The sequence below is a fragment of the Henckelia pumila genome, chromosome 3 (assembly GCF_033568475.1).
Source record: "Henckelia pumila isolate YLH828 chromosome 3, ASM3356847v2, whole genome shotgun sequence".
Classification (NCBI taxonomy): Eukaryota; Viridiplantae; Streptophyta; class Magnoliopsida; order Lamiales; family Gesneriaceae; genus Henckelia; species Henckelia pumila.
Genome location: NC_133122.1, coordinates 138,651,690 through 138,674,746, shown reverse-complemented (window position 1 = coordinate 138,674,746; position 23,057 = coordinate 138,651,690). Strand labels below are relative to the sequence as shown.

General features: G+C 36.6%; 1 protein-coding gene and 1 pseudogene across 2 annotated transcripts; one reads left to right on the top strand and one right to left on the bottom strand.

The window, feature by feature from the left end:
• Nucleotides 1-4,436: 4,436 nt before the first annotated feature.
• On the bottom strand, nucleotides 4,437-7,052 carry LOC140889611 (receptor-like protein 7; annotated as a pseudogene).
• A 7,997-nt stretch (nucleotides 7,053-15,049) lies between these two features.
• Nucleotides 15,050-22,753, top strand: LOC140890453 (transcription factor bHLH140). Of its 2 annotated transcripts, none has more exons than XM_073298240.1 (5): nucleotides 15,050-15,394; nucleotides 18,493-19,439; nucleotides 20,132-20,750; nucleotides 20,870-21,040; nucleotides 21,231-22,753. In XM_073298240.1, the coding sequence occupies exons 1-5, from the start codon at nucleotides 15,266-15,268 to the stop codon at nucleotides 21,558-21,560; spliced, it is 2,196 nt and encodes a 731-aa protein (XP_073154341.1). In that variant the 5' UTR covers nucleotides 15,050-15,265; the 3' UTR covers nucleotides 21,561-22,753. The 2 variants fall into 2 exon arrangements, with proteins under 2 accessions (XP_073154341.1, XP_073154342.1); XM_073298241.1 differs by having other exon boundaries at nucleotides 21,190-21,324.
• Nucleotides 22,754-23,057: the final 304 nt, after the last annotated feature.

Sequence of the window (23,057 nt, the reverse complement as noted above, 5' to 3'; positions counted from 1 at the left end):
TCACCCTAGCCATTTCCTGAAACGTTTGATTCTTTCTTTTGGCCATGCCATTTTGTTGAGGAGTCTTTGGGATAGAAAACTCATGTGATATGCCTTTATTATCACAAAAATATGAAAATAAAGAGTTCTCAAAATCCTTACCGTGATCGGTCCTGATCCTTCCAACCTTCAAGTTATGCAGGTTAGTAATATTTGCGAGTAAATTTTTAAAAACATCAAAAGTATCCGACTTCTCTCTGATGAATCTTATGCATGTAAAACATTAGAAGTCATCAACACACACAAAAGAATACTTTGTATGGACCCATTAAATCCAAATGCAAAAGTTCAAGGCACCGTGTTGTACCAAAGTCTTGTAACACGGGATGCAACACGTGAGTTTTCTTACCTACTTGGCATGCACCACAAATATATGGAACTTCAGAATTCAAAATAGACATACCTTGGAGAGCTTCATACTTACACATAATTTTCAATGTTTTTACATTTACATGACACATCTTTTGGTGCCATAAATCAAGATCATCCACTTTCATGTTGTTGTAGGCAAGTTCCTCTCCAAATTGGTAGTACTCTGCTGATCTTGTACCTATTAAAACACTTATGTTAGCATTATCAAAAACTTTACAAGTATTCTTATCAAACTTGACATGAAAATCATCATCACTCAATTTACTAATAGATATCAAGTTTCAGTTTATTCCCTCGACATGTAGCACGTTGTGAAGCTTTGGAAGTCCTTCCATGTTCAGTGTTCCTTTGCCAACAAACATTCCTTTTGTACCATCTCCATAAGTCACTTTACCACATTTTTATTCAATACATTCCATAAGATGTTCTTTCGAACCTGCAATGTGGCGTGAGCTTCCTCTATAACAGTACCAGTAACCTGAAAAGTTAGTTTTCAAGGAAATATAAACAACAAAACACTGAAAATCAAACTTTGGTACCCAAATTTTCTTTGTTGTGGGATTGTTTTTGGTGGTGTTGCGCCTGGTGTTGTGCAACATGGGGGGCAACATCAGCTTTGACTTCCAATACATGCCGTCATTCCTATTCTTGAAACAAAAAGACCTGATGTGATCTGGTTTGAAACAGTACTGACACATAAAATGGCGCTTCCATTGCTTTGGCTTTTGAGGAGGAACACGCTCTTTTGATGTAGAATTCTTGAGTGGCAGGGCGATAGTGGGTTTTTATGATTCTCCAACTTCAAACACTCTGTTTTCTAACTCAGGACCAGTCTTACCATTTTTACACATCATAAGTATAGAATCAAGCTTGGATGCACAAGAATTAAATTTAACAAGTGTTAGAGTTTCTTTTTCAAGCTCCCCCTTAACCTTGCACAACTCAAAATCTTTCTTGCATAGAATCACTTCAAGCTTGGTCATGACAGACTTCAAATCAGAATTTTCTTTAGAAAAAGTTGAATTCAACTTGTCAGTTTGATCCGATCAATATACACTCCTCATAAAGTTCATGTACACATTCTAAAGTTATATTATTATTGACAGCTTCCTGATCACTAAAATTACCAAGAGTAGATGTATTCAAGCAAACTGATTTTTCACTGGTGTTGCGGCCTGGTGTTGCAACACCGGAGGCAACACCCAGTTGGTTGACTTAAAAAATTTCTTATCTTTCAACAATGCAGCCAGGGAGGTATGATTTTCTTTATCAGTCTGTTCTTGATCTTTGTCAGAGTGATCATCACTTAAGAACATAGTCATACCTTTGTGGAATCGATTTGCACATTCAATTTCATAGTATCCATATCCATTTCATTCCCTGCATTATACATAATCAAAATTCTTGGTATTAGATTCATAATTAACAACATACCTTGGTCGAGATGGTTCTCGAGTAGGTGACACCCTCAAAAGATTTTCAAGAGCAGGAAAACTAGGGTGCTTAAATTGTTGTCCAAATTTTTGTTTGTTTTTTCTCTTCAAATACTCTTCAAACTTCTGGGGGATCAAGGAAATTGAATCTTCACATAAATCTAAATTATTGACTTCCGGTGGTCGAAATCTGACGTCAACAACCGGCACGTCCATAATAAACCTACAAAACAAAAATAACTAGAATCTCTTTTAGTAAAGTCAAGAGTTGGCTCTGATGCCACTTGACAGAAAACGTATTGTAATTGTAAGAGTCAGTGTTGTCCGCAGTATTACAACACCAAAGACAATACAGTGCAGCAAAAAATAAATACGTAAAATAAACAAAAATAAATAACACAAGAAATTAATTTTGCACGAGTATAAAAACTAGTGCGGGTGCCTTAGGGCTAAATATCACTAAAAAAAGTAAAATCAGTCTTACAAAGCAATACTAGTGATTTTACGAAAAATCAATAAATCCTAAATTTCTCAACAAGTTGAGAAATCAAACTTGCATACTAAATAATCAGAGTATAAAACAAATCAGATGCAACTTTCGTAGCCTAAATTTGAAGAAACAAAAAATATCTTCGATCAACACTGTTCCCACAGTGTTGTCTCCGATGTCTTCAACACAAACGGCAGCACGAAGACAACAACAACGATGGCTACAAAGTTTCTTCATAATCTTCGAATTCTTCAATGTGATTTTGTTTGCAAGCTCTCTGAATTCTCATCTGAAGTGCACGTATTGTTTGTGCGCAGAATCCTTTATTTATAGATGAGAGTCCAAGCATTGAAAGGATTTTCTTTTAGAGTCCTACAAATAAGGAAATAAGACTTTGTTAGAAATAAGACTCTTTTAAATATAATTAATAATATCTTGATAATATTTGATAACAATAATACACAATAATTCCTTATCAAGATAATAATTAATCTAGGTAAATATCTTTTCATGTATTTTCGATAATAACATAGAATATTTAAACCTAGCATATCTTTGTCTAGAAGGCAAAAATATTTAGTTCAAATCTTTTCACGATTAGGTGAGATATTTCAAGGAATTAATATATCTTTCAAATGCAAATGAAGGAACCTATTTATAAATGTTGAAAAGCCTTGATGAAAAAACACAACCTTTCACTAATAGAGCACACACCACTTCACATGAAGTGGTGCACCATTTCAACTAAACCACACGGAATGGCCGTGTGGCATATATCAAATTGTGGCCGAGTGATTACATATTATAATATATATATATATATATATATATATATATATATATATATATATATATATATGGGATGATTGCCACCTCATAGGTGGGTATGGAGGTGGGCACGGGAAGTAGGCAACATAGCAAAATTTTATATATATATATATATAATATCATATTATAATATATCACATTATATATACGTATTTCACTTTTCATTAATATTTTCAACCGATAAAATTCCAACTAATAAATTAATTTCTCATTCATCCTATTTAGTAATCAAGAAATAATTTCTTACGAATTCTACTCGCGATATAGAGTTTTTTCGTTACACAATTTGTTTGAATTATTTATCGACTCTAAATGAGTACACAACTCATTTTTCCAACATGAACAAAGTGAATAAAGAAAATAATTTTAATATTATTGAAGATATTTAACATGAAATATGAGTTGAGAAAGTATTTCAAGCTTTCGGCTCTAAATATCTATCTAGTCACATAATTCCCAAAAAAAATGATAAAAATATTAAGACATTCTTAATTTAAAATGATTCAAAGAGAAATCATGTTAAAAAAAATAACTATTAATTTGGGAGACGAGACCCTATTTCTTATATCACTCCATCGATCACATCACTCCGTGATTTGGATGATCATTTCTAAACGAAGGAAGAACAAATAAAATAATACGTCCTTTTAGATGACCGAAATGAACATGTCGCCTCGCCCCGCCTGGAGTCTTTATCATCAGTGAGATTCTGCGTGAGTGGGACACTCACCTAGATCATTTTATTTTATTTTTTTTGAATTAACCTAGATCATTTTATGGTTGCTTGATGTATCTGTATTTATATTTTTGGTATATGAAATTTATTTTATGGACAAAAAAAAAAAAAAAAAACAAGAGAGAACCACTTCCCTCCAATGAACTGAACCAAATTAAGGGAAATGCTAGATGTATATATTGATTTACACATTGGGTTACACACTACACATTAAATTACAAAATTATCCCTCCACTTGATTCGAAAAAAATCTTTCCAAAATACATTAAAAATATTTATGTAATTTTAAGTGCAACGTGTAACCCTCCGTGTACACGTAGCATCACCCACAAATTAATTACCTGTTGGATCTGATGGACTTACACCTCCAATTTTATATTTTGATTTTGGAAAAGAAACCTTTATGTTTGCTCCATGGATAATTATTTTATGTTTGTACCATATCAACAAAAATCAATATTCAGGCGTACATGAATTCTCTCTAAAAACATAAAATTTGCACATACATTAGCAACCGATGACTTGAAAAACAGATTCACTATTTTGGAAACATCAGCTTTAGAAAACGTTCCACTCCTTTGTTCCATCTGCTCCTCCATTGTATGCAGAATGCAAGAATTTCTGTTATAACTGAACTGCTTAATACCTCCTCTGCTACTGTTGGGGAAACCTCACAGGTTATGTTCAAAGGGAACCCACATAGGCTTGCGTTTCCTTCGTAGCTTGCTTCAGTAAATGTTTGCAATTGACGATCTGAAGGGATTCTTCCAAATAGTTTATTGTAGGACAAATTCAGGAATGTGAGACTTGCTAGATCCTCTGGTATCATCCCTGTTAGCTGGTTACTTGAAAGGTCAAGTGATCCAAGGACCTTTAAAGTTCCCCATAGATTTTGGAATTGTTCCTATGAGACTATTGTGCGATAAATTCAGAACGTAAAGTGATCTGAGCTGTCCTAAATCTTTGGGTCAAAATTCAATCGATGTGAAGATGGTCAATATCTTGACGAGCTCCAACTCTAGTCCTTTGATGGTTACTGTCACTGTGTCCTGGTAGTATAAATTCCTGCATCATTCTTCTCCAACTTGAGAAGCAGGACGAATTCAGATACCCGACGAAGTTGTTTGAGGCTATATCGATGATTTGAAGATTTAGCCAGCTTTGATTGGCCTCAGGACATGTGATGCCTCCGTGAAATCTGTTGGAGCGCAAGACAAGAACGCGCAACCTGGATAAAGTTTGTAGCATGCATGGGAAACCATCATAAATCTTGTTACTTTCGACATTCATGACTTCTAAAGATTTGCAATAGGCCAAGGATATAGGGATTTTCCCTTCCAAATTGTTCCTACTAAGTTTGTAGGCCGCAACTAATGGAAAAATTGTCCGGAATGTCACCGCTGATGTTGTTTTTACTGAGATTCAATACCCCAAGTCTCTCTTTATTTCTTAATAGACAGTGTGGTATACTACCACTCAATGAGTTGCCAGAAAGGTCAAGAACTTCAAGGTAATTTGCATCACAAAGGGATGCAGGAATTGTTCCGGTATGGCTGCTATTTGCCAGAGATAAAAACAAAAAGATAGGGAATGAAATTCCCAGTATCATGTGGAATGGGTTCTTGAAAGCTATTACTGGAATAATCGACATACACTGCTGATTCTGGGAATTTTGGAAAGTCACCGTGGAGTTGGTTTAAGTGCAAGTCTAGCATGGAAAGTGAACTAGGCTTAATGTATGGCCGTTGTAATCCAACCAGAAAATTGCAAGAAAGATTCAAATGCAAAAGCTGTCCACTTCCAAGTTTCCAAATCCAACTAGGTATTAAAACAAATGCAAAAGTTGTTAGAGAGCTGAAGTTTCTGCAGTGAAGGAAGACTGAAGAGAGACGAGGGAATGCTCCCACTGAGTGAATTAAAACCCAGATTTATAAATGTGAGATTAGTGAGACCTTCAAAATGCTCGGAAGAAATCGATCCCATGAGTTTGTTATAACTGAGGTCTATGTAATTAAGTTTCTTGGACATTTGGAATGTTGGGATTGAACCGGTGAATGCATTGACTGAGAAATCCACATCAACCAACTCTGTTAAGTTGGTTATTGTGGATGGAATTGGTCCAGTGAAACTGCAATTAGACAAGATTAACATGGACAACATTCTAAGATTGCCAATGGAATCTGGTAATAAACCCGAGAAACCAGTGTAGCTGAGCATTATAGTCCTGAAAGATCCAACACGATGAAACTGGGGTATGGTACCTTGCAGAACCATATTGTTTGATAGATCAAGATTCTGCAGTGTGGAGAACTGGAAGATCGTCTCTGGAAAGAAACCACGTAAAGAGCAAGAGCTGAGAATCAAGGTAGTCAAATTTGAGAAATTTGTGAAAGAAGCTGGAACTATTGATGACAGGTTATTTCTGTCTAGGCGTAGAACTGAAAGAGAACGAAGCTGTGAAAGAGAATCCAATGGACCTGATAGACCACAATTCCGCAAGCTTAAATTTCTTAAATTGGGTAAAGACGAAGAAGATATAGTTTGGGGCCAATCTCTAGGAGAATCTGAAATTTTAACACCATCGAGATTGAGTTAGTTCCACGAGAGAAGTGAGGTTTTGGACAAGCATCATGAAATTTGGATTCTCGAGCGTCAGGGGATTGGAAAGGTCTGGGAAAAGGGTGGAGAGATCAAGACTGACCAAGCTCCTTAATGTGGATAGTCCGATGGGAATCTGCCCACCAAAACCAGCATTTGACAGATTGAGGAATGCCAAATTGGTAAGATTCTGAAGCCCCTTTGGAATGTCACTGTTGCTGAACCTGTTGAATGCCAAGTTCAGCTTTTCAAGATAGTTAAATCTGAAAAGACTCGAATCCTCCTCGATCCCACCTGAAATCGACTGGTTATGCAGATCTAAACTCACAACGTGTCCTATGCTATCACAAGCTACCCCGTCCCATTTGCAGCAGTCTACATTCTGGTTCCAGTACTTCACCAGCCCACTTGAAAATCCGGAGCTGTAAACAAGGCTGCTATTCAGCTGCAACAGCAATGATCTTTGATCGTTCAAACAATGACCAAAAACCCGAGAGACCGACAGAATTCCGAACAAAAACATCAAAAGAATCCATGGACTAACTAGAATTCTCATGAGACAGAGTTCAAGAAACGCCCTTGATCAGCCTATCAAGTGAAAAGGTGGTAGAATTATAATCTGTCAACTTCACAGTTCATGCCTTGTCGGATCCAAGCCAAAAGTTGCACACTTTTGGGTAAGAAATACAGAGAGAATGTGCGATTTTTAACTTACAAAAAGGCTCCAATATGATTTGGATTATGAATCAATGAGACGTATGATTTGCAGTCTTTGGCCCAATTCAACGAACTATAAATGAATATTGGCAGTCATAATTGTGCGATTACTCAAGAGTAAAAGTTACTCTTTCTTCTTACGAGTCTATTTTTCCAAATATCCCCTCTTAATTATTACGAGTTTCATATTCATAACTTACTTTGGATATTATTGTGATTTTTTATATATTTGGTATTTTAGATATACTATATTCAAAAGATTAGATATATCAATATTATTATCCCATAATATATTATTTGATATAGAATATTTGATATATCAAAGTGCATCAATAGTTTGAGGTAAAGTAGAATTCTAGTCAGACCATACTAAGTGTTCTATAAATATAGGTAGCCTCCAGTTGGTAGATAGACGAAGTTGAATGAATTCACAACACACAATACACAATTAAATATTCTCTCTGGTAATTCTTGGGGCATCGCCAGAAATCTCTAAGGGTTTAAAGTGTGCTCGTGACGACCGCAAAAGTAACTAAAGATAGTTCGTGGGATTTTTTCAAGGGATTTGCTTGTAGATCGAGTCAGAGATCCAATGTAGTGACCCTCACCGGAATCACCTACTAACAGACATTTAGGCATGCAATTAACTTAATTAAACAAAAATCAGAATCAACTGCAGAAACCATAAACATTATACAATTCCAAGGAAAGAAATCTGTAAATATCCAAATAAAATACAACCAGATCGAATAGATATATCAACCCAATAACAACAGAATAAAAACCTAGGCGGAACTCCAGCTGACCAACCACTGACTAGCCTCTCTTGGATCCACCCGCATCGTCCAAACGCAAACCTGCCCCATGGAATAGGATGTCCAGAAACACAGAGTACGAGACGTGAGCATAAACGCTCAGCATGAGAGTATGAGTATACATGCATGCAAAGTGAACTCCCTACAGACTCGAAGTCAAGGATCAGATAACAGAGACAGACCGGGCCCTGGTATGTAGCACGTTGTGCCGTCGCTTCAGGAGGTGGCTCACATACCGAGATAATCGTGGATACGCCGGACCCAAATCGATGGAAGTCCATCCACTAACAGGATAGGGTACAACCCTACTAACAGACATCTCGAAGGAGATAGTGGCAAGATGCAAAATGTATGCAGCATAAAATCATGGCATATAAATCATGCAGTCACATAATACATGCATACTCAGTCAGGATATCTCGAACAGTACTTTCGTACCTCAAATACTAGGCAAAAGCTATCATCTCTAGGTCCACGCCTATAATCCGCACTGCACTGCCAAATGATACTAATATCATTAAAGTGCTCTAAAAGCTTTAACTAAGCTATTGCATACTCCTAAATATTTTTAGGAAGCAAAAGCTATACTTTCGTCCGTCGTTAGCCCTTTGATGTCGATGCCTCCAGAACTTGGGCACAACTGCGCTGCGACTCCCGAATGTCTCGCCGACCTCCGGGTCAAGCCTAGGAAGGCTAGAACAACTCAAATAAGACTAAAAGGAGAGGGAAAACTAGGAATTGGCAATTGGAAATGAACCCTCGGCCTTCTATTTATAGACAACGATCGGAACCTCCGATCCTCGATCGGAACCTCCGATCCTGCCATCGGAGCTTTCGAACATCCTTATCTGCCACGTGTCAAAATCTCACTTGTTGACATCGGATAGGGGTGATCGGAACGTCCGATCCTGTTTGGAGCTTCCGATCAACCACACGTCATGGCTGACGTAAATCGATCGGAGCTTTCGATCGCACATCGGAGCTTCCGATCTCCTTCGGAGCTTCTGATCTCCTTCGGAGCTTCCGATTCTACCTTCGGAGCTTTCGATCTTAATCAGTTCAAAACGCTTGATTAGTGTTGCTTAATCCCTTAATTACCTCATTTGGTTACGGGTTACTACATTCTCCCCCACTTAAGATATTTCGTCCTCGAAAACAGATCTTAAGTACTGAATGTAACACAACAAGCAGAAACATTCTTTATTCAACTGAATGATTACAGAGTTTACAACTGAATACAACTCAAAAAAATGAAATCAAAACAACTCAGGATGTTCTTTACGCATCCTGCTTTCGAGCTCCCACGTAGCTTCCTCAGCGCCTCTACGCTGCCACTGAACTAAAACCAGAGGAATGACTTTGTTTCGCAAGACCTTATCCTTATGATCCAGGATACGAATAGGTTTCTCCACATAAGTCAAATTCTTATCCACCTGAACCTCAGACCGCAGCAGAATATGAGACTCATCCGCCACATACCGTCGCAACAGAGATACGTGGAACACGTCGTGAATACTGGACAAATACGGTGGCAAAGCCAAACGATAAGCCAAAATTGTCAATGCTCTCTAAGATTTTAAACGGACCGATAAACCTGGGAGACAACTTGCCCTTGAGTCCAAATCTGAGAATCTTGCGGAAAGGTGACACTCTCAGAAACACTTTCTCCCCAACATCAAACTGTAGATGCCTACGCTTAGTGTTAGCATAGCTGGTCTGACGATCCTGTGCAGTCTTAATCCGTTTCTTGATCTGATTAACATTGTCTACTGCCTGCTGGATAAAATCCGGTCCCTCAGCCTGTCTCTCCCCCACTTCTTCCCAGAAGAGTGGAGTACGACAACGTCGCCCGTACAACACCTCAAAAGGTGTCATCCCAATACTAGTATAATAGCTGTTGTTATACGCGAACTCGATCAACGGCAAATGATCCTGCTAGGCTGTACCAAAGTCCATAGTGGAAGCTCGAAGCATATCCTCCAAAGTACGGATAGTGCGCTCTGACTGACCATCTGTCTTCGGGTGATAGGCAGTACTCAAACTGTCAGTAGTGCCCATCGCACGCTGAACACTCCCCCAGAATCTAGAAGTGAACCTGGGGTCTCGATCGCTGACAATGCTCACAGGCACTCCATGAAGTCGAACGATCTCCTGAATATACAAACGAGCCATGCGATCTACAGTGTACTCTCGGCTATAGGCAATGAAATGCGCTGCCTTGATGAGTCGGTCTACAACAACCCAAATAGCATCACAATTCCTTGAGGACATCGACAAATGGGTCACAAAATCCATCGTGATAAACTCCCATTTCCACTCAGGAATAGGCAGACTGTGAAGCAAACCTCCAGGTCGTCGGTGTTCTGCCTTGCTCTGCTGACACACCAAACATCTCGAAACATACTGATAAACACTGCGTTTCATTCCCTTCCACCAAAATCGAGTACGTAGATCCTTGTACATCTTGTTGCTTCCCGGATGAACACTCAACTTAGTGCGATGTGCCTGAGACAAGATCTCATCTCGCAACTCTTCATCCTGCGGAATCACAAGCATACCAGACAAATACGGAAAACCATCTGACTGATAGTGAAATCCAGACGAGCTACCCTCGTTAGCTAGGCGAGCTAAACGCTGGGTCTTCGGGTCAGACATCTGAGCATCTCGAATCCGCGAATACAAAGCTGGCTCAGATAGTATCGCAAACATCTGGATACTCTGCATACCTTTCTTATGCTTGAAGGTAAACCCTGAAGAACAACAGTCACTGATCGCACTAGACATCAAACAAGTCTGAAGTGCGGATAGTCGCACCTTGCGACTCAAAGCATCAGCAGTGAGATTAGCAGCTCCCGGATGGTACTTAATCTCGCAATCATAGTCCTTAAGCAAGTCCATCCAACGTCTTTGCCTCATGTTCAACTCCGCCTGAGTGAACAAATACTTGAGACTCTTGTGGTCGATGAAGATCTCAAATTTCTCGCCATACAGATAATGACGCCAGATCTTCAAAGCGAACACAATGGCTGCCAACTCCAAATCGTGGACTGGATAATTGTCTTCGTGCAATTTCAACTGTCTAGAAGCGTACGCGTTCACATGCCCATTCTGAGTCAGGACACAACCCAACCCCTGAAGAGAAGCATCTGTGAAAACCACATACCCTCCAGATCCTGACGGTAATGCCAACATCGGCGCAGAAGTCAACCGTCGTCGAAGCTCACAAAAGTTCTCCTCGCACTCGGAGGACCACTCGAAATCCACACCCTTGCGAGTATATCCCCCAAAACGTCTTAAACAAAAAGGGCCATTCTGTCTGCTGAAATCAAAGGTTTGGCTCAAGATGAATGCATAAGAAAATATAAATATTAAGCCACATAACAAAAGCTAAAACAACACAAAATACAAGTTTCACACGCTAGAACAAGTATTGATGCAAGTATGTGATTTTAAGGGAAAACTCAAGAACCAAATGTCTCGAGTATACTATCCCGCTAACGATGACTGCTTGTACCTTTCAATGCAAGTAGCAATGGTGGAGGAGGCAATGGAAGGGAAAGAGAAGAAAGAATGGGGACTAGTCAACCTTCTCCCAAGTGTAGATAATATATTAAACTTCCAATTTGCATTTTAGTCCCTGAAATTTCCAAAATTTGTAAAATATACACTGATCAAAATCAAGTCGGCTCTTGAACTCTGTAATCTCCGATTAACTCAATTAAGCTCAATTAAGATAAAATCGGGGCGTTACAAGAGCCGTCATTTTGGGTTAGGCCCGCCGTGTCAGCCTGGCCCGCCACACATTTTAAGTGGGTTGGGTTGAAATTTTTTCAACCCAACAAAAGGTGGGCCTAGATGGGCTAACCCGCCTAGACCCGCCGCGGGTCTGGGTTGGCCCGCGGGCCTGGAGAATTAATAATTTATTTTTATTTTTATTGTGATATATGTATTTTTTTAATAAAAGTTGTGATTTTTTTTGTATTAATTACTTTATATAATATTTACACAAATTAAATCAATAATTAAAATTTTTATTAATATGTTTCTATTAATATTTATTTATAAAATGATATTTATAATTAATTATAATATTGTTTATTTATTTTTATTTGTCGTGAGCCAACCCACTGGCCAGCCCGCCTAACCCGCAACCCACTTTGAGTTGGATTGAGTTGAGTATTTCCAGCCCTCGAGAATGGTGGGTCGGCCTGCCATCGACCCGTCAAATGCTGGGTTTTTGGTGGGCAGGCCCATCCCATCATGTGTTGGTCCATTTGACAGCTATACAAGGGTGCAGTTAGATTTAAGCCCAGTTCAATATATTTATTTTGGTAAAGATGCCACAAATTTTAAGGAAAAACATATTATTGGGTTCGCACTGGCCACTGTGCATGTTCAGAGAATAATTTATTTGACTTTTTGGTAAGTCGTAATTTATAATTAATTTGGGCTTTTTAACATGCTTTAAATCCCCCACGCTTAACCTCGAATTCTGTGCCTCAAACTTCAAAGCGGTTGACTCTCGTGTCTCTCTAATGTATATTACCAAAATAAATTATTGGATTTTTTTACTAGTGCGTCAAGTGTTTTGAACATAGTAATTAGTATAGCTTTCATGAATAGAACATAGTAAATTAATAGAAAAACACTAATTTAATATTGATCTATTTTATCAAAAAATTTTATTTAATAGAAGTTAATTTTGAAAATATATTAAAATATACTAAAAATGTAAATTTTAAATCTAAATGAAACTTGTTGATAGATTGCGAAAGTTACATGTTAATTTAATTGATATGAACGTTTTGAAAATTAATCTTAGTGAAACTTCTTTTTAAAATTTTTCTTAAACATTTGGGAGGCTAGTTTTTTTTAAAAATAAAATAAAATTTACTAATATTATTTTTCTAACGATCTTCGTGCTAATATTTTAAATTTGATTTATTACATTAATTTTAAGTCCACCACAACTCTAATTTCTAGATCCGTTCCTAAATTTACACGTGAGCCCGTCGGGTTGGACCGCTCCGCCCCGCCACCTAAAATAGGTGAGTTGGGTTGGTGTTTTTTCAACCCGTCTAAAATATGGGCCGGCCCGTCTCGCCCCGCCTAATTATGAGTTATTACGGGTTATGGGTCGGCCCGCCCCGCTGACTAGTTTTGACACCTCTAAATCCAAGGACGTTCACATTTGTGAAGGATATTTACATGTGTGTCCTTGCTTTCCATTTTTAAAAAAAAAAATTAAAAAATTGTTTGAGCTAATAAAAATCTTGTCAAAAATTTTCAGCTTCCCTCCACATCCAAATTTTTGGTAAGAGAAGAATTCAGCTACCTTTGAATCTGAAAGGCAATTTTCTTTCCGCTATTCAGAATTATTTGAATATTTATGTTTTATTTGGACATATACTTTAACAAAATTTAATGTTTTATAAGTGGAAAAAAAACTTAAAGTATATGTTTAGATAAAATTTTTGTAAAATATTTTTAAAATTTTTTCTCTAAGTATAGTTTCAAGGAATAATTGAGAGATATTTTTTTAAATATTTTTAAAATAAAACTATAGAAGGAAAATATGAACAAAATTAATTTTAAAATGTTAAAATAATTTATAGAATATTTGTTCAAATACATATTTATTTTTTAAAAAAACTTTTAAAACATTTCATAAAAACTTTTTATAAATATATGTCCAATAGGGGTGTCAAAACTCAATCAAATCCGCCAACCCGACATGAGTTCATTCGAAAAATATCAGGTTAGGGTTGGGGGTTTTTGGATTTGGGTTGAATCGGGTTGACCCGAAAGCTAACCCGAAAAAATTAATCGGGTTCGAGTTGGGTTCAGGTTGACCCAAAATGACCCGAAACTTTAATTATTATAATTCTTATATAAAATTAAGATAGATTAACTACATTTTTTATAAGTTGTATCTTTGAAAAAATATTATTGTATATTGATATAATATATTTTTGTAATTTAATGTTTATTTAGATTTTGTTATTACGTGATTAAATTAAATATTAATATTATTATTGTATTTTTCGAATTTTTATTTAATTATTTTGTTAAAAAAATAAAAAAAATAAAATCTAAGTTGGTTCGGGTTGATTGGGTTAAACGAGTTCGGGTTTCTGTTTGGCATTTTTGGGTTGGTTCGGGTCGGGTTGACAAACTTTTAAGAATGATTTTTGTCAACCCGATCCAAACCCATCCGAATTGACACCATATGTTCAAACGAAACCTTATATATATATTTATGTCCTTTAATCTATAACGGATATGCATTTCAATATTTCATTCTCTCACCTTAGTTGGCGGTGATGTCTTAAGCCAACATATCCATATGAATTAATTATTCTAACTTCTACTCTTATCATTTGTAATTATATGTAATGAAAATCGGATTTTGTGGGATTTTATAGAATTTGAGTTTTAAAAATTATAATAAAATTTTTAAAAATTATATTTATATAATTTAATTGTAGATTTCAAATTTTATTTGAAAATTTTACAAAATATCATTTATCTGATATATTATGAATTTACAATACTATATTTTAAATTCTTACTAAACATCAAAACGAAATTTCAATTCTATGAAATACAAATCCAAAATTCAAATCCAAATCCAATTTCAATTCTAATTCAAATTCTCATTCCCATTTTTTTTATAAATCCAAAAAATTTTTGTTGGTGTATTTTGCTGCATTTTAATGCAAATGGAAAAGTGAATTTACGTGATTTATTATGATCAATTTTCCTTCAGTGAACGATGAAGACGACTAAAAAAAAGGGCAAGAAGATTTTTTTTTTAATGTGAAAGTGGTTTAGGAAATTTTATATTGATGAACATTATAATCTTAGAATCAAAACAAAAAGCATAATTATTTATATATTTATTTATTTTACACATTGAATCTTGTTAAATTATAATTATCATTCCACAACTATTATCATTTATCCTATGTTGGGCTTCAAACGAACGATACGTGTACAAGGATTGGGCTGTTTTGAGGAAATGGGTTCACTCGGTCCATCAGCGGCTCCGAGTCAGGGTTCTTCTCAGCCTAGGAAGACAGAGAGAGTCGAAAGGCTATGAAAATTGTTGAAGAAAATCCCTGTGAAAATGGCCGATTGCTGTTTTCATTAATCGATGATGTTAAAAATATATTAGATTTGTTCGTTTGAAGCTGTATTTTAGTTGCCTCTTTTTATTTTTGTTTCCTGGGGAGAAATGGAAGAAAGCCAAGAAAAGTCGAAGCCAGTTGTGGCAATACTGGTGGGCTTGCCCGGAAGTGGAAAATCCACCTTCTGTGACGAAGTAATGCGAATTTCTCGACGACCCTGGGCACGGATTTGCCAGGTTTGCTTACATTTGGGCATCATCTATTTGCTGCATTCAGGTTTTACAGCATGAAATTATTTGCTAGATGGGTGATTTTTGCTTCCATGTATTTTTTTTGGTTAACGCATCACTGAAATTGCTTGAATGATTAATCTTGTTCTGTTTATTTTTAATTTTTTAATTCTATCTATTGATTTATAAGCTGATAAATAAGTTAATGGATCTCTCATGTCATGTATGAGACATTGAGAATTTTATTAAGCTTTTGGGTTAGAAGGAAATAGATGATTCATGATCTAATGTTTGATAATTGATTCATCTTTGATTCGGGGGTCTGTCTTTTGCCTTAGAGTTGGCATTCTATCATTGATCACGTATTTGCTGGTTGAAAGTTACGTAACATTTTTATTTTTGATGTGCTTTGTGAAGGATGTCTTACCCTCTTTATTGATGACCGTATTCTTTCGTTGTTGATCAAAGTTATTATCTTTATCTTGAAAATGCGAAATGGGTATTATCATAATTGTGGGCTATTCTATGCCAATACCATACTTGGGCTCTTTCTCTGCCTTCTTAAGAGAGCTGATGGCCTACCATACTTGGGGTCTTTCTCTGCCCATGGGCAATAACATGAAATAATCTCATAAATCAAAAAGTATTTTAATCGATAAAGAAAGAAAAGTAGGGTTGAAAGATCAAATAATATAATGGGTTTTCGTGATAGGGGGAGTAATCATAACGATGAAGACAGATATCAATGAAACACAACACAACGCATCATATGCAAGTATTGTATTAAGATATCAGGTATGAAACAATTTTAATCAGCGTAATCACCAATTATGTGTTTCAAGGTTATCATCGTACATAATATTTGACTGACACAAAATTTGGAAACTAAGAATTAACGATCAAACAAACTAATCATTATTCATATACTTGATCAATACAAGATATTCTTCACGGAGATTTACCTTCACTACTGGTAAGCTTTAGCTTGGATCACGGCCTGGATTTGATCTTTAGTCATGATTGGTGCCCAAAAACTGCTTTCGAAGCCGTATTGATGGAGATTAGCAACGAAATTGTGCTGTTCCATGTTGTAGTCTTGTAGAGCACTATGGAAGGTTGCACAGAAATACAACCTTAATTTCTTCAATCTCTGTCTGGATGCCAATTATGTCTTGGTTTAGCAGAAATTTGCATTGACCTGCCAAACCTCCATCTATCAAAGAAAATGAATCTCGCGACTTCTCTTCGTCTTCCACATTTCAGTTCAATGCAATTTTTTGCTAAAAACAAAAAGTTAATGGGGATTCAGACAGAGATGGAAGAGATCTAGGTTGTTCTTACAATGCAACCTTCCATAGTCCTCTACAACAGGGAACAACTCAATTTCGTTTCTAATTCTTGCATCGATCAAGTATATGGATAATGATTAGTTTGTTTGATCGTTAATCTTAGTTTCCAAATTTTCTGCTACTCAAATATTATGTACAATGTTAACTTGAAACACATAATTGGAGACTACGATGATCAAAATTGCTTCATGTCCGGTATCATAATGTATGCATATGACGTGTTGTGTTTCATTGGCATCGGTCTTCATCGTTTGATTTGACATAGAAAGTTTAATTCGTCAGTAGAATAAATAAGAAAAATGTATCAATCCTGCCAACAAATTGAACTCCAATTGACATCTGCAACCTCGATAGAACAGTTTTTCAAAAGTAAAGATAAAAAATACACAAGCTAGTGTTTAATGTTTATGCATTGATTGATTACTATCATTTGGGACGAAGTCATATAACGAACTAGCTACAAGATTAGAACAAAGCAAAGAAAAGTTCATTTAGGTATTGAGAACATGCGATTAAGAGAATATCTTAGATGGAGCTGGCATGAGGCTAACCAGAGCATGGGCGGAAGGGGTGGGAATGGTGGTGAGAGATTGAGAACCACAACCACATATCTTGGCACTCTTGTAGATACTTGAGTCGTCATGGGTGGAATTTGTGCATAGATGACTAATATATGCTTGAGCCATCATTGGTGGAATTCGTGCATATAAAGGATAGCAATGAGTCAATGACCAATGGGAGTGCATATGTCAGGTCTGGCCCGTGCTTTCGATATGGTGACTGAGAAGGATTGTTGTGAGAGCTTGGGCTAACAAGGAGGAGACTCTGAAACCGACGGCTACTGCCAATGTGATTCAAAGATTAATGGGTCGAATTTTAGAACACAAAAGTTGGTTGTTGCTGTTGGAAAAGCAATGGAGGGATTGAAGGCATGAAGGTGGTATTTTTGATGAATTAAACTTGTTCATTGCTCATATCTCCGGACAAGATGCTCATATGATTCATATGTCCGTCGTAGCTTTCAAGGGTGCAATTTTCAATAAATAGATTGGGTGATCCAGAGCCTATGCAAAAGGAGTAAGGAAAGTATTACATCAAACTATCTAAACAAAATAAAAACATCCAATCATTGCATCAAACTATTTAGACAAAATAAAAACATCCATTCAGAACAATGTAGCTAATTATGGCTACCCATGGCTAAAATTTTTGGATAACTCACATATTGAAACTAACAATATCTGTTTTATTAACCTGACAACTTATATTTAAGTGTTGAGAGGTTCGATTGTACCCACTTATTTTATAAGACATATATATAAAGAACATCATGATTAATCTTGTTCAATGGATTTTGATTTTTGTTAATGCAAAACTGAAAATGCTTGGATGATTAATCTTGTTCTGTTTTTTATGACCTTTATTCATTTAGAAGCTGCTAAATAAGTTTTTTTTTTTTTTTAAATAAAGCTGCTAAAGAAGTTAATGAAAGCTCCATTGAGAGTTTTATTAAGTTTTTAGGCTAGAAGGAACTAGATGATCTAATGTTTGATCATTGATGCATCTTCAAAACCAGATACTTGGATTCGGAGGTCTATCTAATGAGCATTGTTATATCATTGATTATGCATCCGCTTTTTGGAAGTTGGCGAACATTTGATTTTTGATGTGCTATGTGAAGGATGTCTTGTCCTCTTTATTGATGATCGCGTTCTTTTGTTGTTGATTAATTTAGTATTTTATCTTGAAATGCAGGATTCTATAAATAATGGTAAAGCTGGTACAAAATATCAGTGTCTGTCAAATGCTGCTGCTGCATTAAAGAATGGTGAAAGTATATTTATTGACAGATGTAACATTGACAAAGAGCAGCGTGCAGATTTTCTAAACCTCGGTGGCGAACAAGTGGAGAAACATGCTGTGGTGCTTGATCTTCCAACCAAGGTTTGTATTTCTCGTTCTGTAAAGCGTACTGGACATGAAGGAAATTTAGAAGGCGGGAAAGCTGCTGCTGTTGTGAACCGAATGGCTTCAAAGAAAGAATTACCTAAACTAAGTGAGGGGTTCACTAGAATTACGATCTGTCAGGATGAAAAAGATGTCAGCCAAACCATCAGTATGTATGGTTCCTTTGGCCCATTAGATTCTCTGCCTTCGGGCTATTTTGGCCAGAAGAATAAGGATACAATGACTCAAGTAGGTATTATGAAATTTCTTAAAAAATTGGATCCCTCAAGTAAAACTGGATCTGAACCAACCAGCTTTCAGAAACCCATTCCTAATGAGACGCCCCCAGAAAAGGATTCTGATTTTCAGGGAGTAAATAAGGGTTCTGATCTTACGAGTGCGGCTCATGAGAATTCAAAAGGACATGATACAGCCTGTTCCACTGATAATATTATTTCAAGCAATGCTCCCACTTTGGCATTTCCATCTATTTCTACCGCAGACTTTCAATTCAATCTGGAAAAGGCATCTGATATTATTGTTGAAAAAGTTAGGGAGTTTGTAAGTAGGATAGGGGATGCTGCTGTTGTTTTGGTAGATTTGTCACATGGATCCAAAATATTGTCTCTGGTGAAGGCTAAAGCTGCACAAAAAAACATTGACTCGAAAAAGTTCTTTACAATGGTTGGAGATATAACTCGACTCCGTTCTGATAAAGGCTTACACTACAATGTAATTGCAAATGCTGCTAACTGGTAAGCTTGTAAAAATCATAACTTTAATACAGCAATGACAAGCAACTAATCTGTCTTGGCTGCATGTAGCTGACTGATAGAATTATTTATGTGTCATCAAATGGAGATCTTTTCTTGCTCATGATTGTTCCTTTCCTGGTTGTAAGGTGTGTCCTCGTGAAAAAGTTTCACTTTCAAAGAATTGGTGATGCGATTTTTAGTTCATCACATCAAACTGTTTGAGTTGGGTTTGTGAACATCAATGTGGTGCAGATTCCTAGCAACATGTTATTGTAAGTGGATTAGTTGAAATTATGCTTTATTCCAGATCATTAAACAAATAATTAATGGTTCTTCGTGAAAATGTAAATACATAAACAAACATAACTTTAAATCTGATTGAAGCTACAAGAACTTGCCAATATTTGTGGATGATAAGCATTTTCTGTCTCAAGTAGGTCTTAGGAGAGATTCTGCAGTATGTGTATCTTTATTTACCAAAATATTTCTATGTATAAATTGCCATCTCTTAAGCGGAGTGTATCTTTATATGATGCTGGCATTTTCAGTTCCATCTTTCGAACATAATGATGAAGATGGTGGTAATGTCAAACATCTATCTTTGTTTTTATCATCATGCAACATACAGTGTTTCTCTTATTAGTTATGCTCTACTTTGCATGGTTTGTCATTTGAAATTTAACTCAGTGCAGGCGTCTAAAACCAGGAGGTGGAGGCGTGAATGCTGCCATCTTCAATGCTGCGGGATCGGCTTTGGAAATAGCTACCAAGGAAAAGGCAGCATGCCTGAGACCGGGAAATTCTGTGGTTGTGCCTCTTCCTTCATTTTCCCCATTGTTTGTTAGGGAAGGCATTACCCATGTCATACATGTACTTGGACCAAATATGAATCCCATGAGACCAGACTGTCTCAAAGATGACTATGTTCAAGGCTGCAAGATACTTCGGGAGGCCTACTCGTCCCTTTTTGAAGGGTTTGTGTCTATACTAAAGTCACACTCCTCGTCAGAATCTGGAGATTCCAAAGAGCTAAGTCATTCGAGTGATCATCAGAAGGGAAAAAGGGAAGCTACTTATGAATCGGACAAGAATAAAAAGTACAAGGGATTTCAACAGGTCCTTAAGACTGGTGGAAACAGTTACTCGGATGAAAAAACCTCTGAGGATAAAAGGGTTACAGATGGCAAGATCAATGCTTGGGGCTCATGGGCTCAAGCTCTTTACAAAGTCGCTATGCATCCGGAGGAGCATGAGAATGCTCTACTGGAAGTATCGGATGACATTATAGTGATGAATGATGCATATCCCAAGGTTCTCTCTCTCTCTCACCCACCCACACCCACACCCACACCCACACCCACACCCACACCCACACCCACATACTTGAAAGTAATAACATGGCTGAAACATTTTTCTTTCTGTTCTTACAGGCACAGCATCATTTATTGGTGTTAGCACGGGCTGATGGTCTCGATTGCCCCGCAATTGTCGGTAGAGAACACATCTCATTGTTGAAAACAATGCATACTGTTGGTTTGAAATGGGCAGAAAAGTTCCTGGATGATAATGAATCATTGTCATTTCGTCTTGGATATCATTCCGTAAGTTTCTGATCATGTTGTCATAGTTTTACTGTAGCGGTTAATGCTTCAAGAATAAACGTCAATAAGAAATCCAAACCTTCAAAGTTAACCGTATGTTTTACATGATATTTAAATCGTGTACCTGGTTTGTTTCTTTCCACGAACAGTTACATGCTAATAGATGACACTTTACCACTCCTTCCTCCAGGAGCCTTCCATGCGACAATTGCACCTTCATGTGATCAGCCAGGATTTCGACTCCCATTGTCTAAAACACAAGAAGCATTGGAACTCATTCACTACACCATTCTTCCGAGATTCAGTGGACGTGATAAAGGAAGTCGAGGAGCATGGGAAGATTACAGTGAAAGATGATGAGTTTTTAGGCATGGAATTGAGGTGCCATCGGTGTAGAAGTGCCCATCCAAACATACCACGTCTGAAATCGCATATTAGTTCTTGTAAAGCACCTTTCCCTGCCAGTCTACTCCAAAATGGCAGACTTGTTTCCTCCGGAAGTAACAACATACTTGAGTAACTTGCAGATTCAACTTGCTGTGTTGTGCTTTCTAAATTTTGTTGTTTTGACTCCAAGGTGGTAAAAAGAGATGCGTTGTATATACTGACTGATATAATCTTCTTGGCTTCTTTTGTGAGCTTTCAGATCTCTTACTACTTGACATTCCAGCTGAAAATACATGGTTAAAATATACTGGCACCCACTTGTGTCTCATGCCATACATCAATGACAACTAATCATTTTGCTCTAACTTTGCACACTTGATTATCTCTTCCCAGGACTTCTCAAATTCATTAGATGTAGAATTTGCAATGACATTCTTTATGCTTTGATAGTGGTTATGAAAAATCACAGGGTCTATTTTATCTGAGAATTTGTTCAGTATATGCCACAAACAATATCGATGCACTGTTTGAGAGAAAACCTGTGCAATGGCTTTCGTCATAGCAGGGTCTTGGTCAGTAATGATCACATTTGGTGCACCTCTAGGCATGACTTTTATGAACTTTTGAGCAACCAAACAAAAGACTTGGTTTTCTCGTCACTTAGAAAGCCACAACCAAAAAATATTGTCTGATGATGATGATTAGCTCCTACAAATGGTGCAAAGATCATCTCATATTTGTTGGTGTTATACGTCGTATCAAATGCAACTACATCACCAAATACACTGTATGCCCTCCTCGATGTAGAATCCACCCAAAACACCTACGAAATATGTTATCTGAATCGGTCTCAAAATCAAAGAAAAAATTAGAATTCTTCTATTTTTTTTGACGTAAAGAACTCAATCAGTGTTTCAGCATCGATACCCTTTTGTTCATCCCTTAGTTTTTCTTCAAAGTTTCTAATTTCTCTTTCTGTGCAACCTACACGCTCAGGCCCTCCATACTCTATCTCTAGTAACCGTCTTTGTTGAAAAGTTGGTACATTGGCTTCTGAAAACTGTTGAGTCAATGCTTTCTTTGCCGAAACCTTAAGATGTGACTGTAGCAAATGTACATTTGAAGGAGTCGAAAAATTTGAAGGAGTCGAGAATGGATGATTATGACTTTCAATGAAGTTATTGACAACCCATTTAGGTCCAGTTTGTTCCTTGAGCATTGCAATAGTTAGCCGAGATGAATGAATATTTTTTTGTTTAGTGTTCTGTCACTAATTTTTTGCAAAAAAAAAGGAAAATTTTGTTAATCACAAACTTAACAAAAACAAATAAACGTGAATCACATCGTCTGAATCATAAAAAGGATAAAAGAAGCTTTCCTCACTATAAATTTGTTAACTCATCGATGCAGAAGTTTAAGCAACTCATATTATGAAAAAATGATTATTAACTCATGGATATAGAAATTTATGCGACTCATATTATGAAAAGATTATTATAACGTGAGTTGATTCAAGTTATTAAAATTGATATAAAAGAAAACATGAAAAGGAACCACAAAAGAATAATTCGTGATAAATAAGAACTTCTCAGTCATTTTACGAAATACAATTATATACAAGTACTGTTTA

Coding starts and splice junctions, on each gene's coding strand:
- LOC140890453 (XM_073298240.1), top strand. CDS start 15,266: ATGGAAGAAAGCCAAGAAAAGTCGAAGCCAGTTGTGGCAATACTGGTG. Junction 19,440..20,131: donor ATTGCAAATGCTGCTAACTG/GTAAGCTTGTAA, acceptor AACTCAGTGCAG/GCGTCTAAAACCAGGAGGTG. Junction 21,041..21,230: donor TTCGTCTTGGATATCATTCC/GTAAGTTTCTGA, acceptor TCCTTCCTCCAG/GAGCCTTCCATGCGACAATT.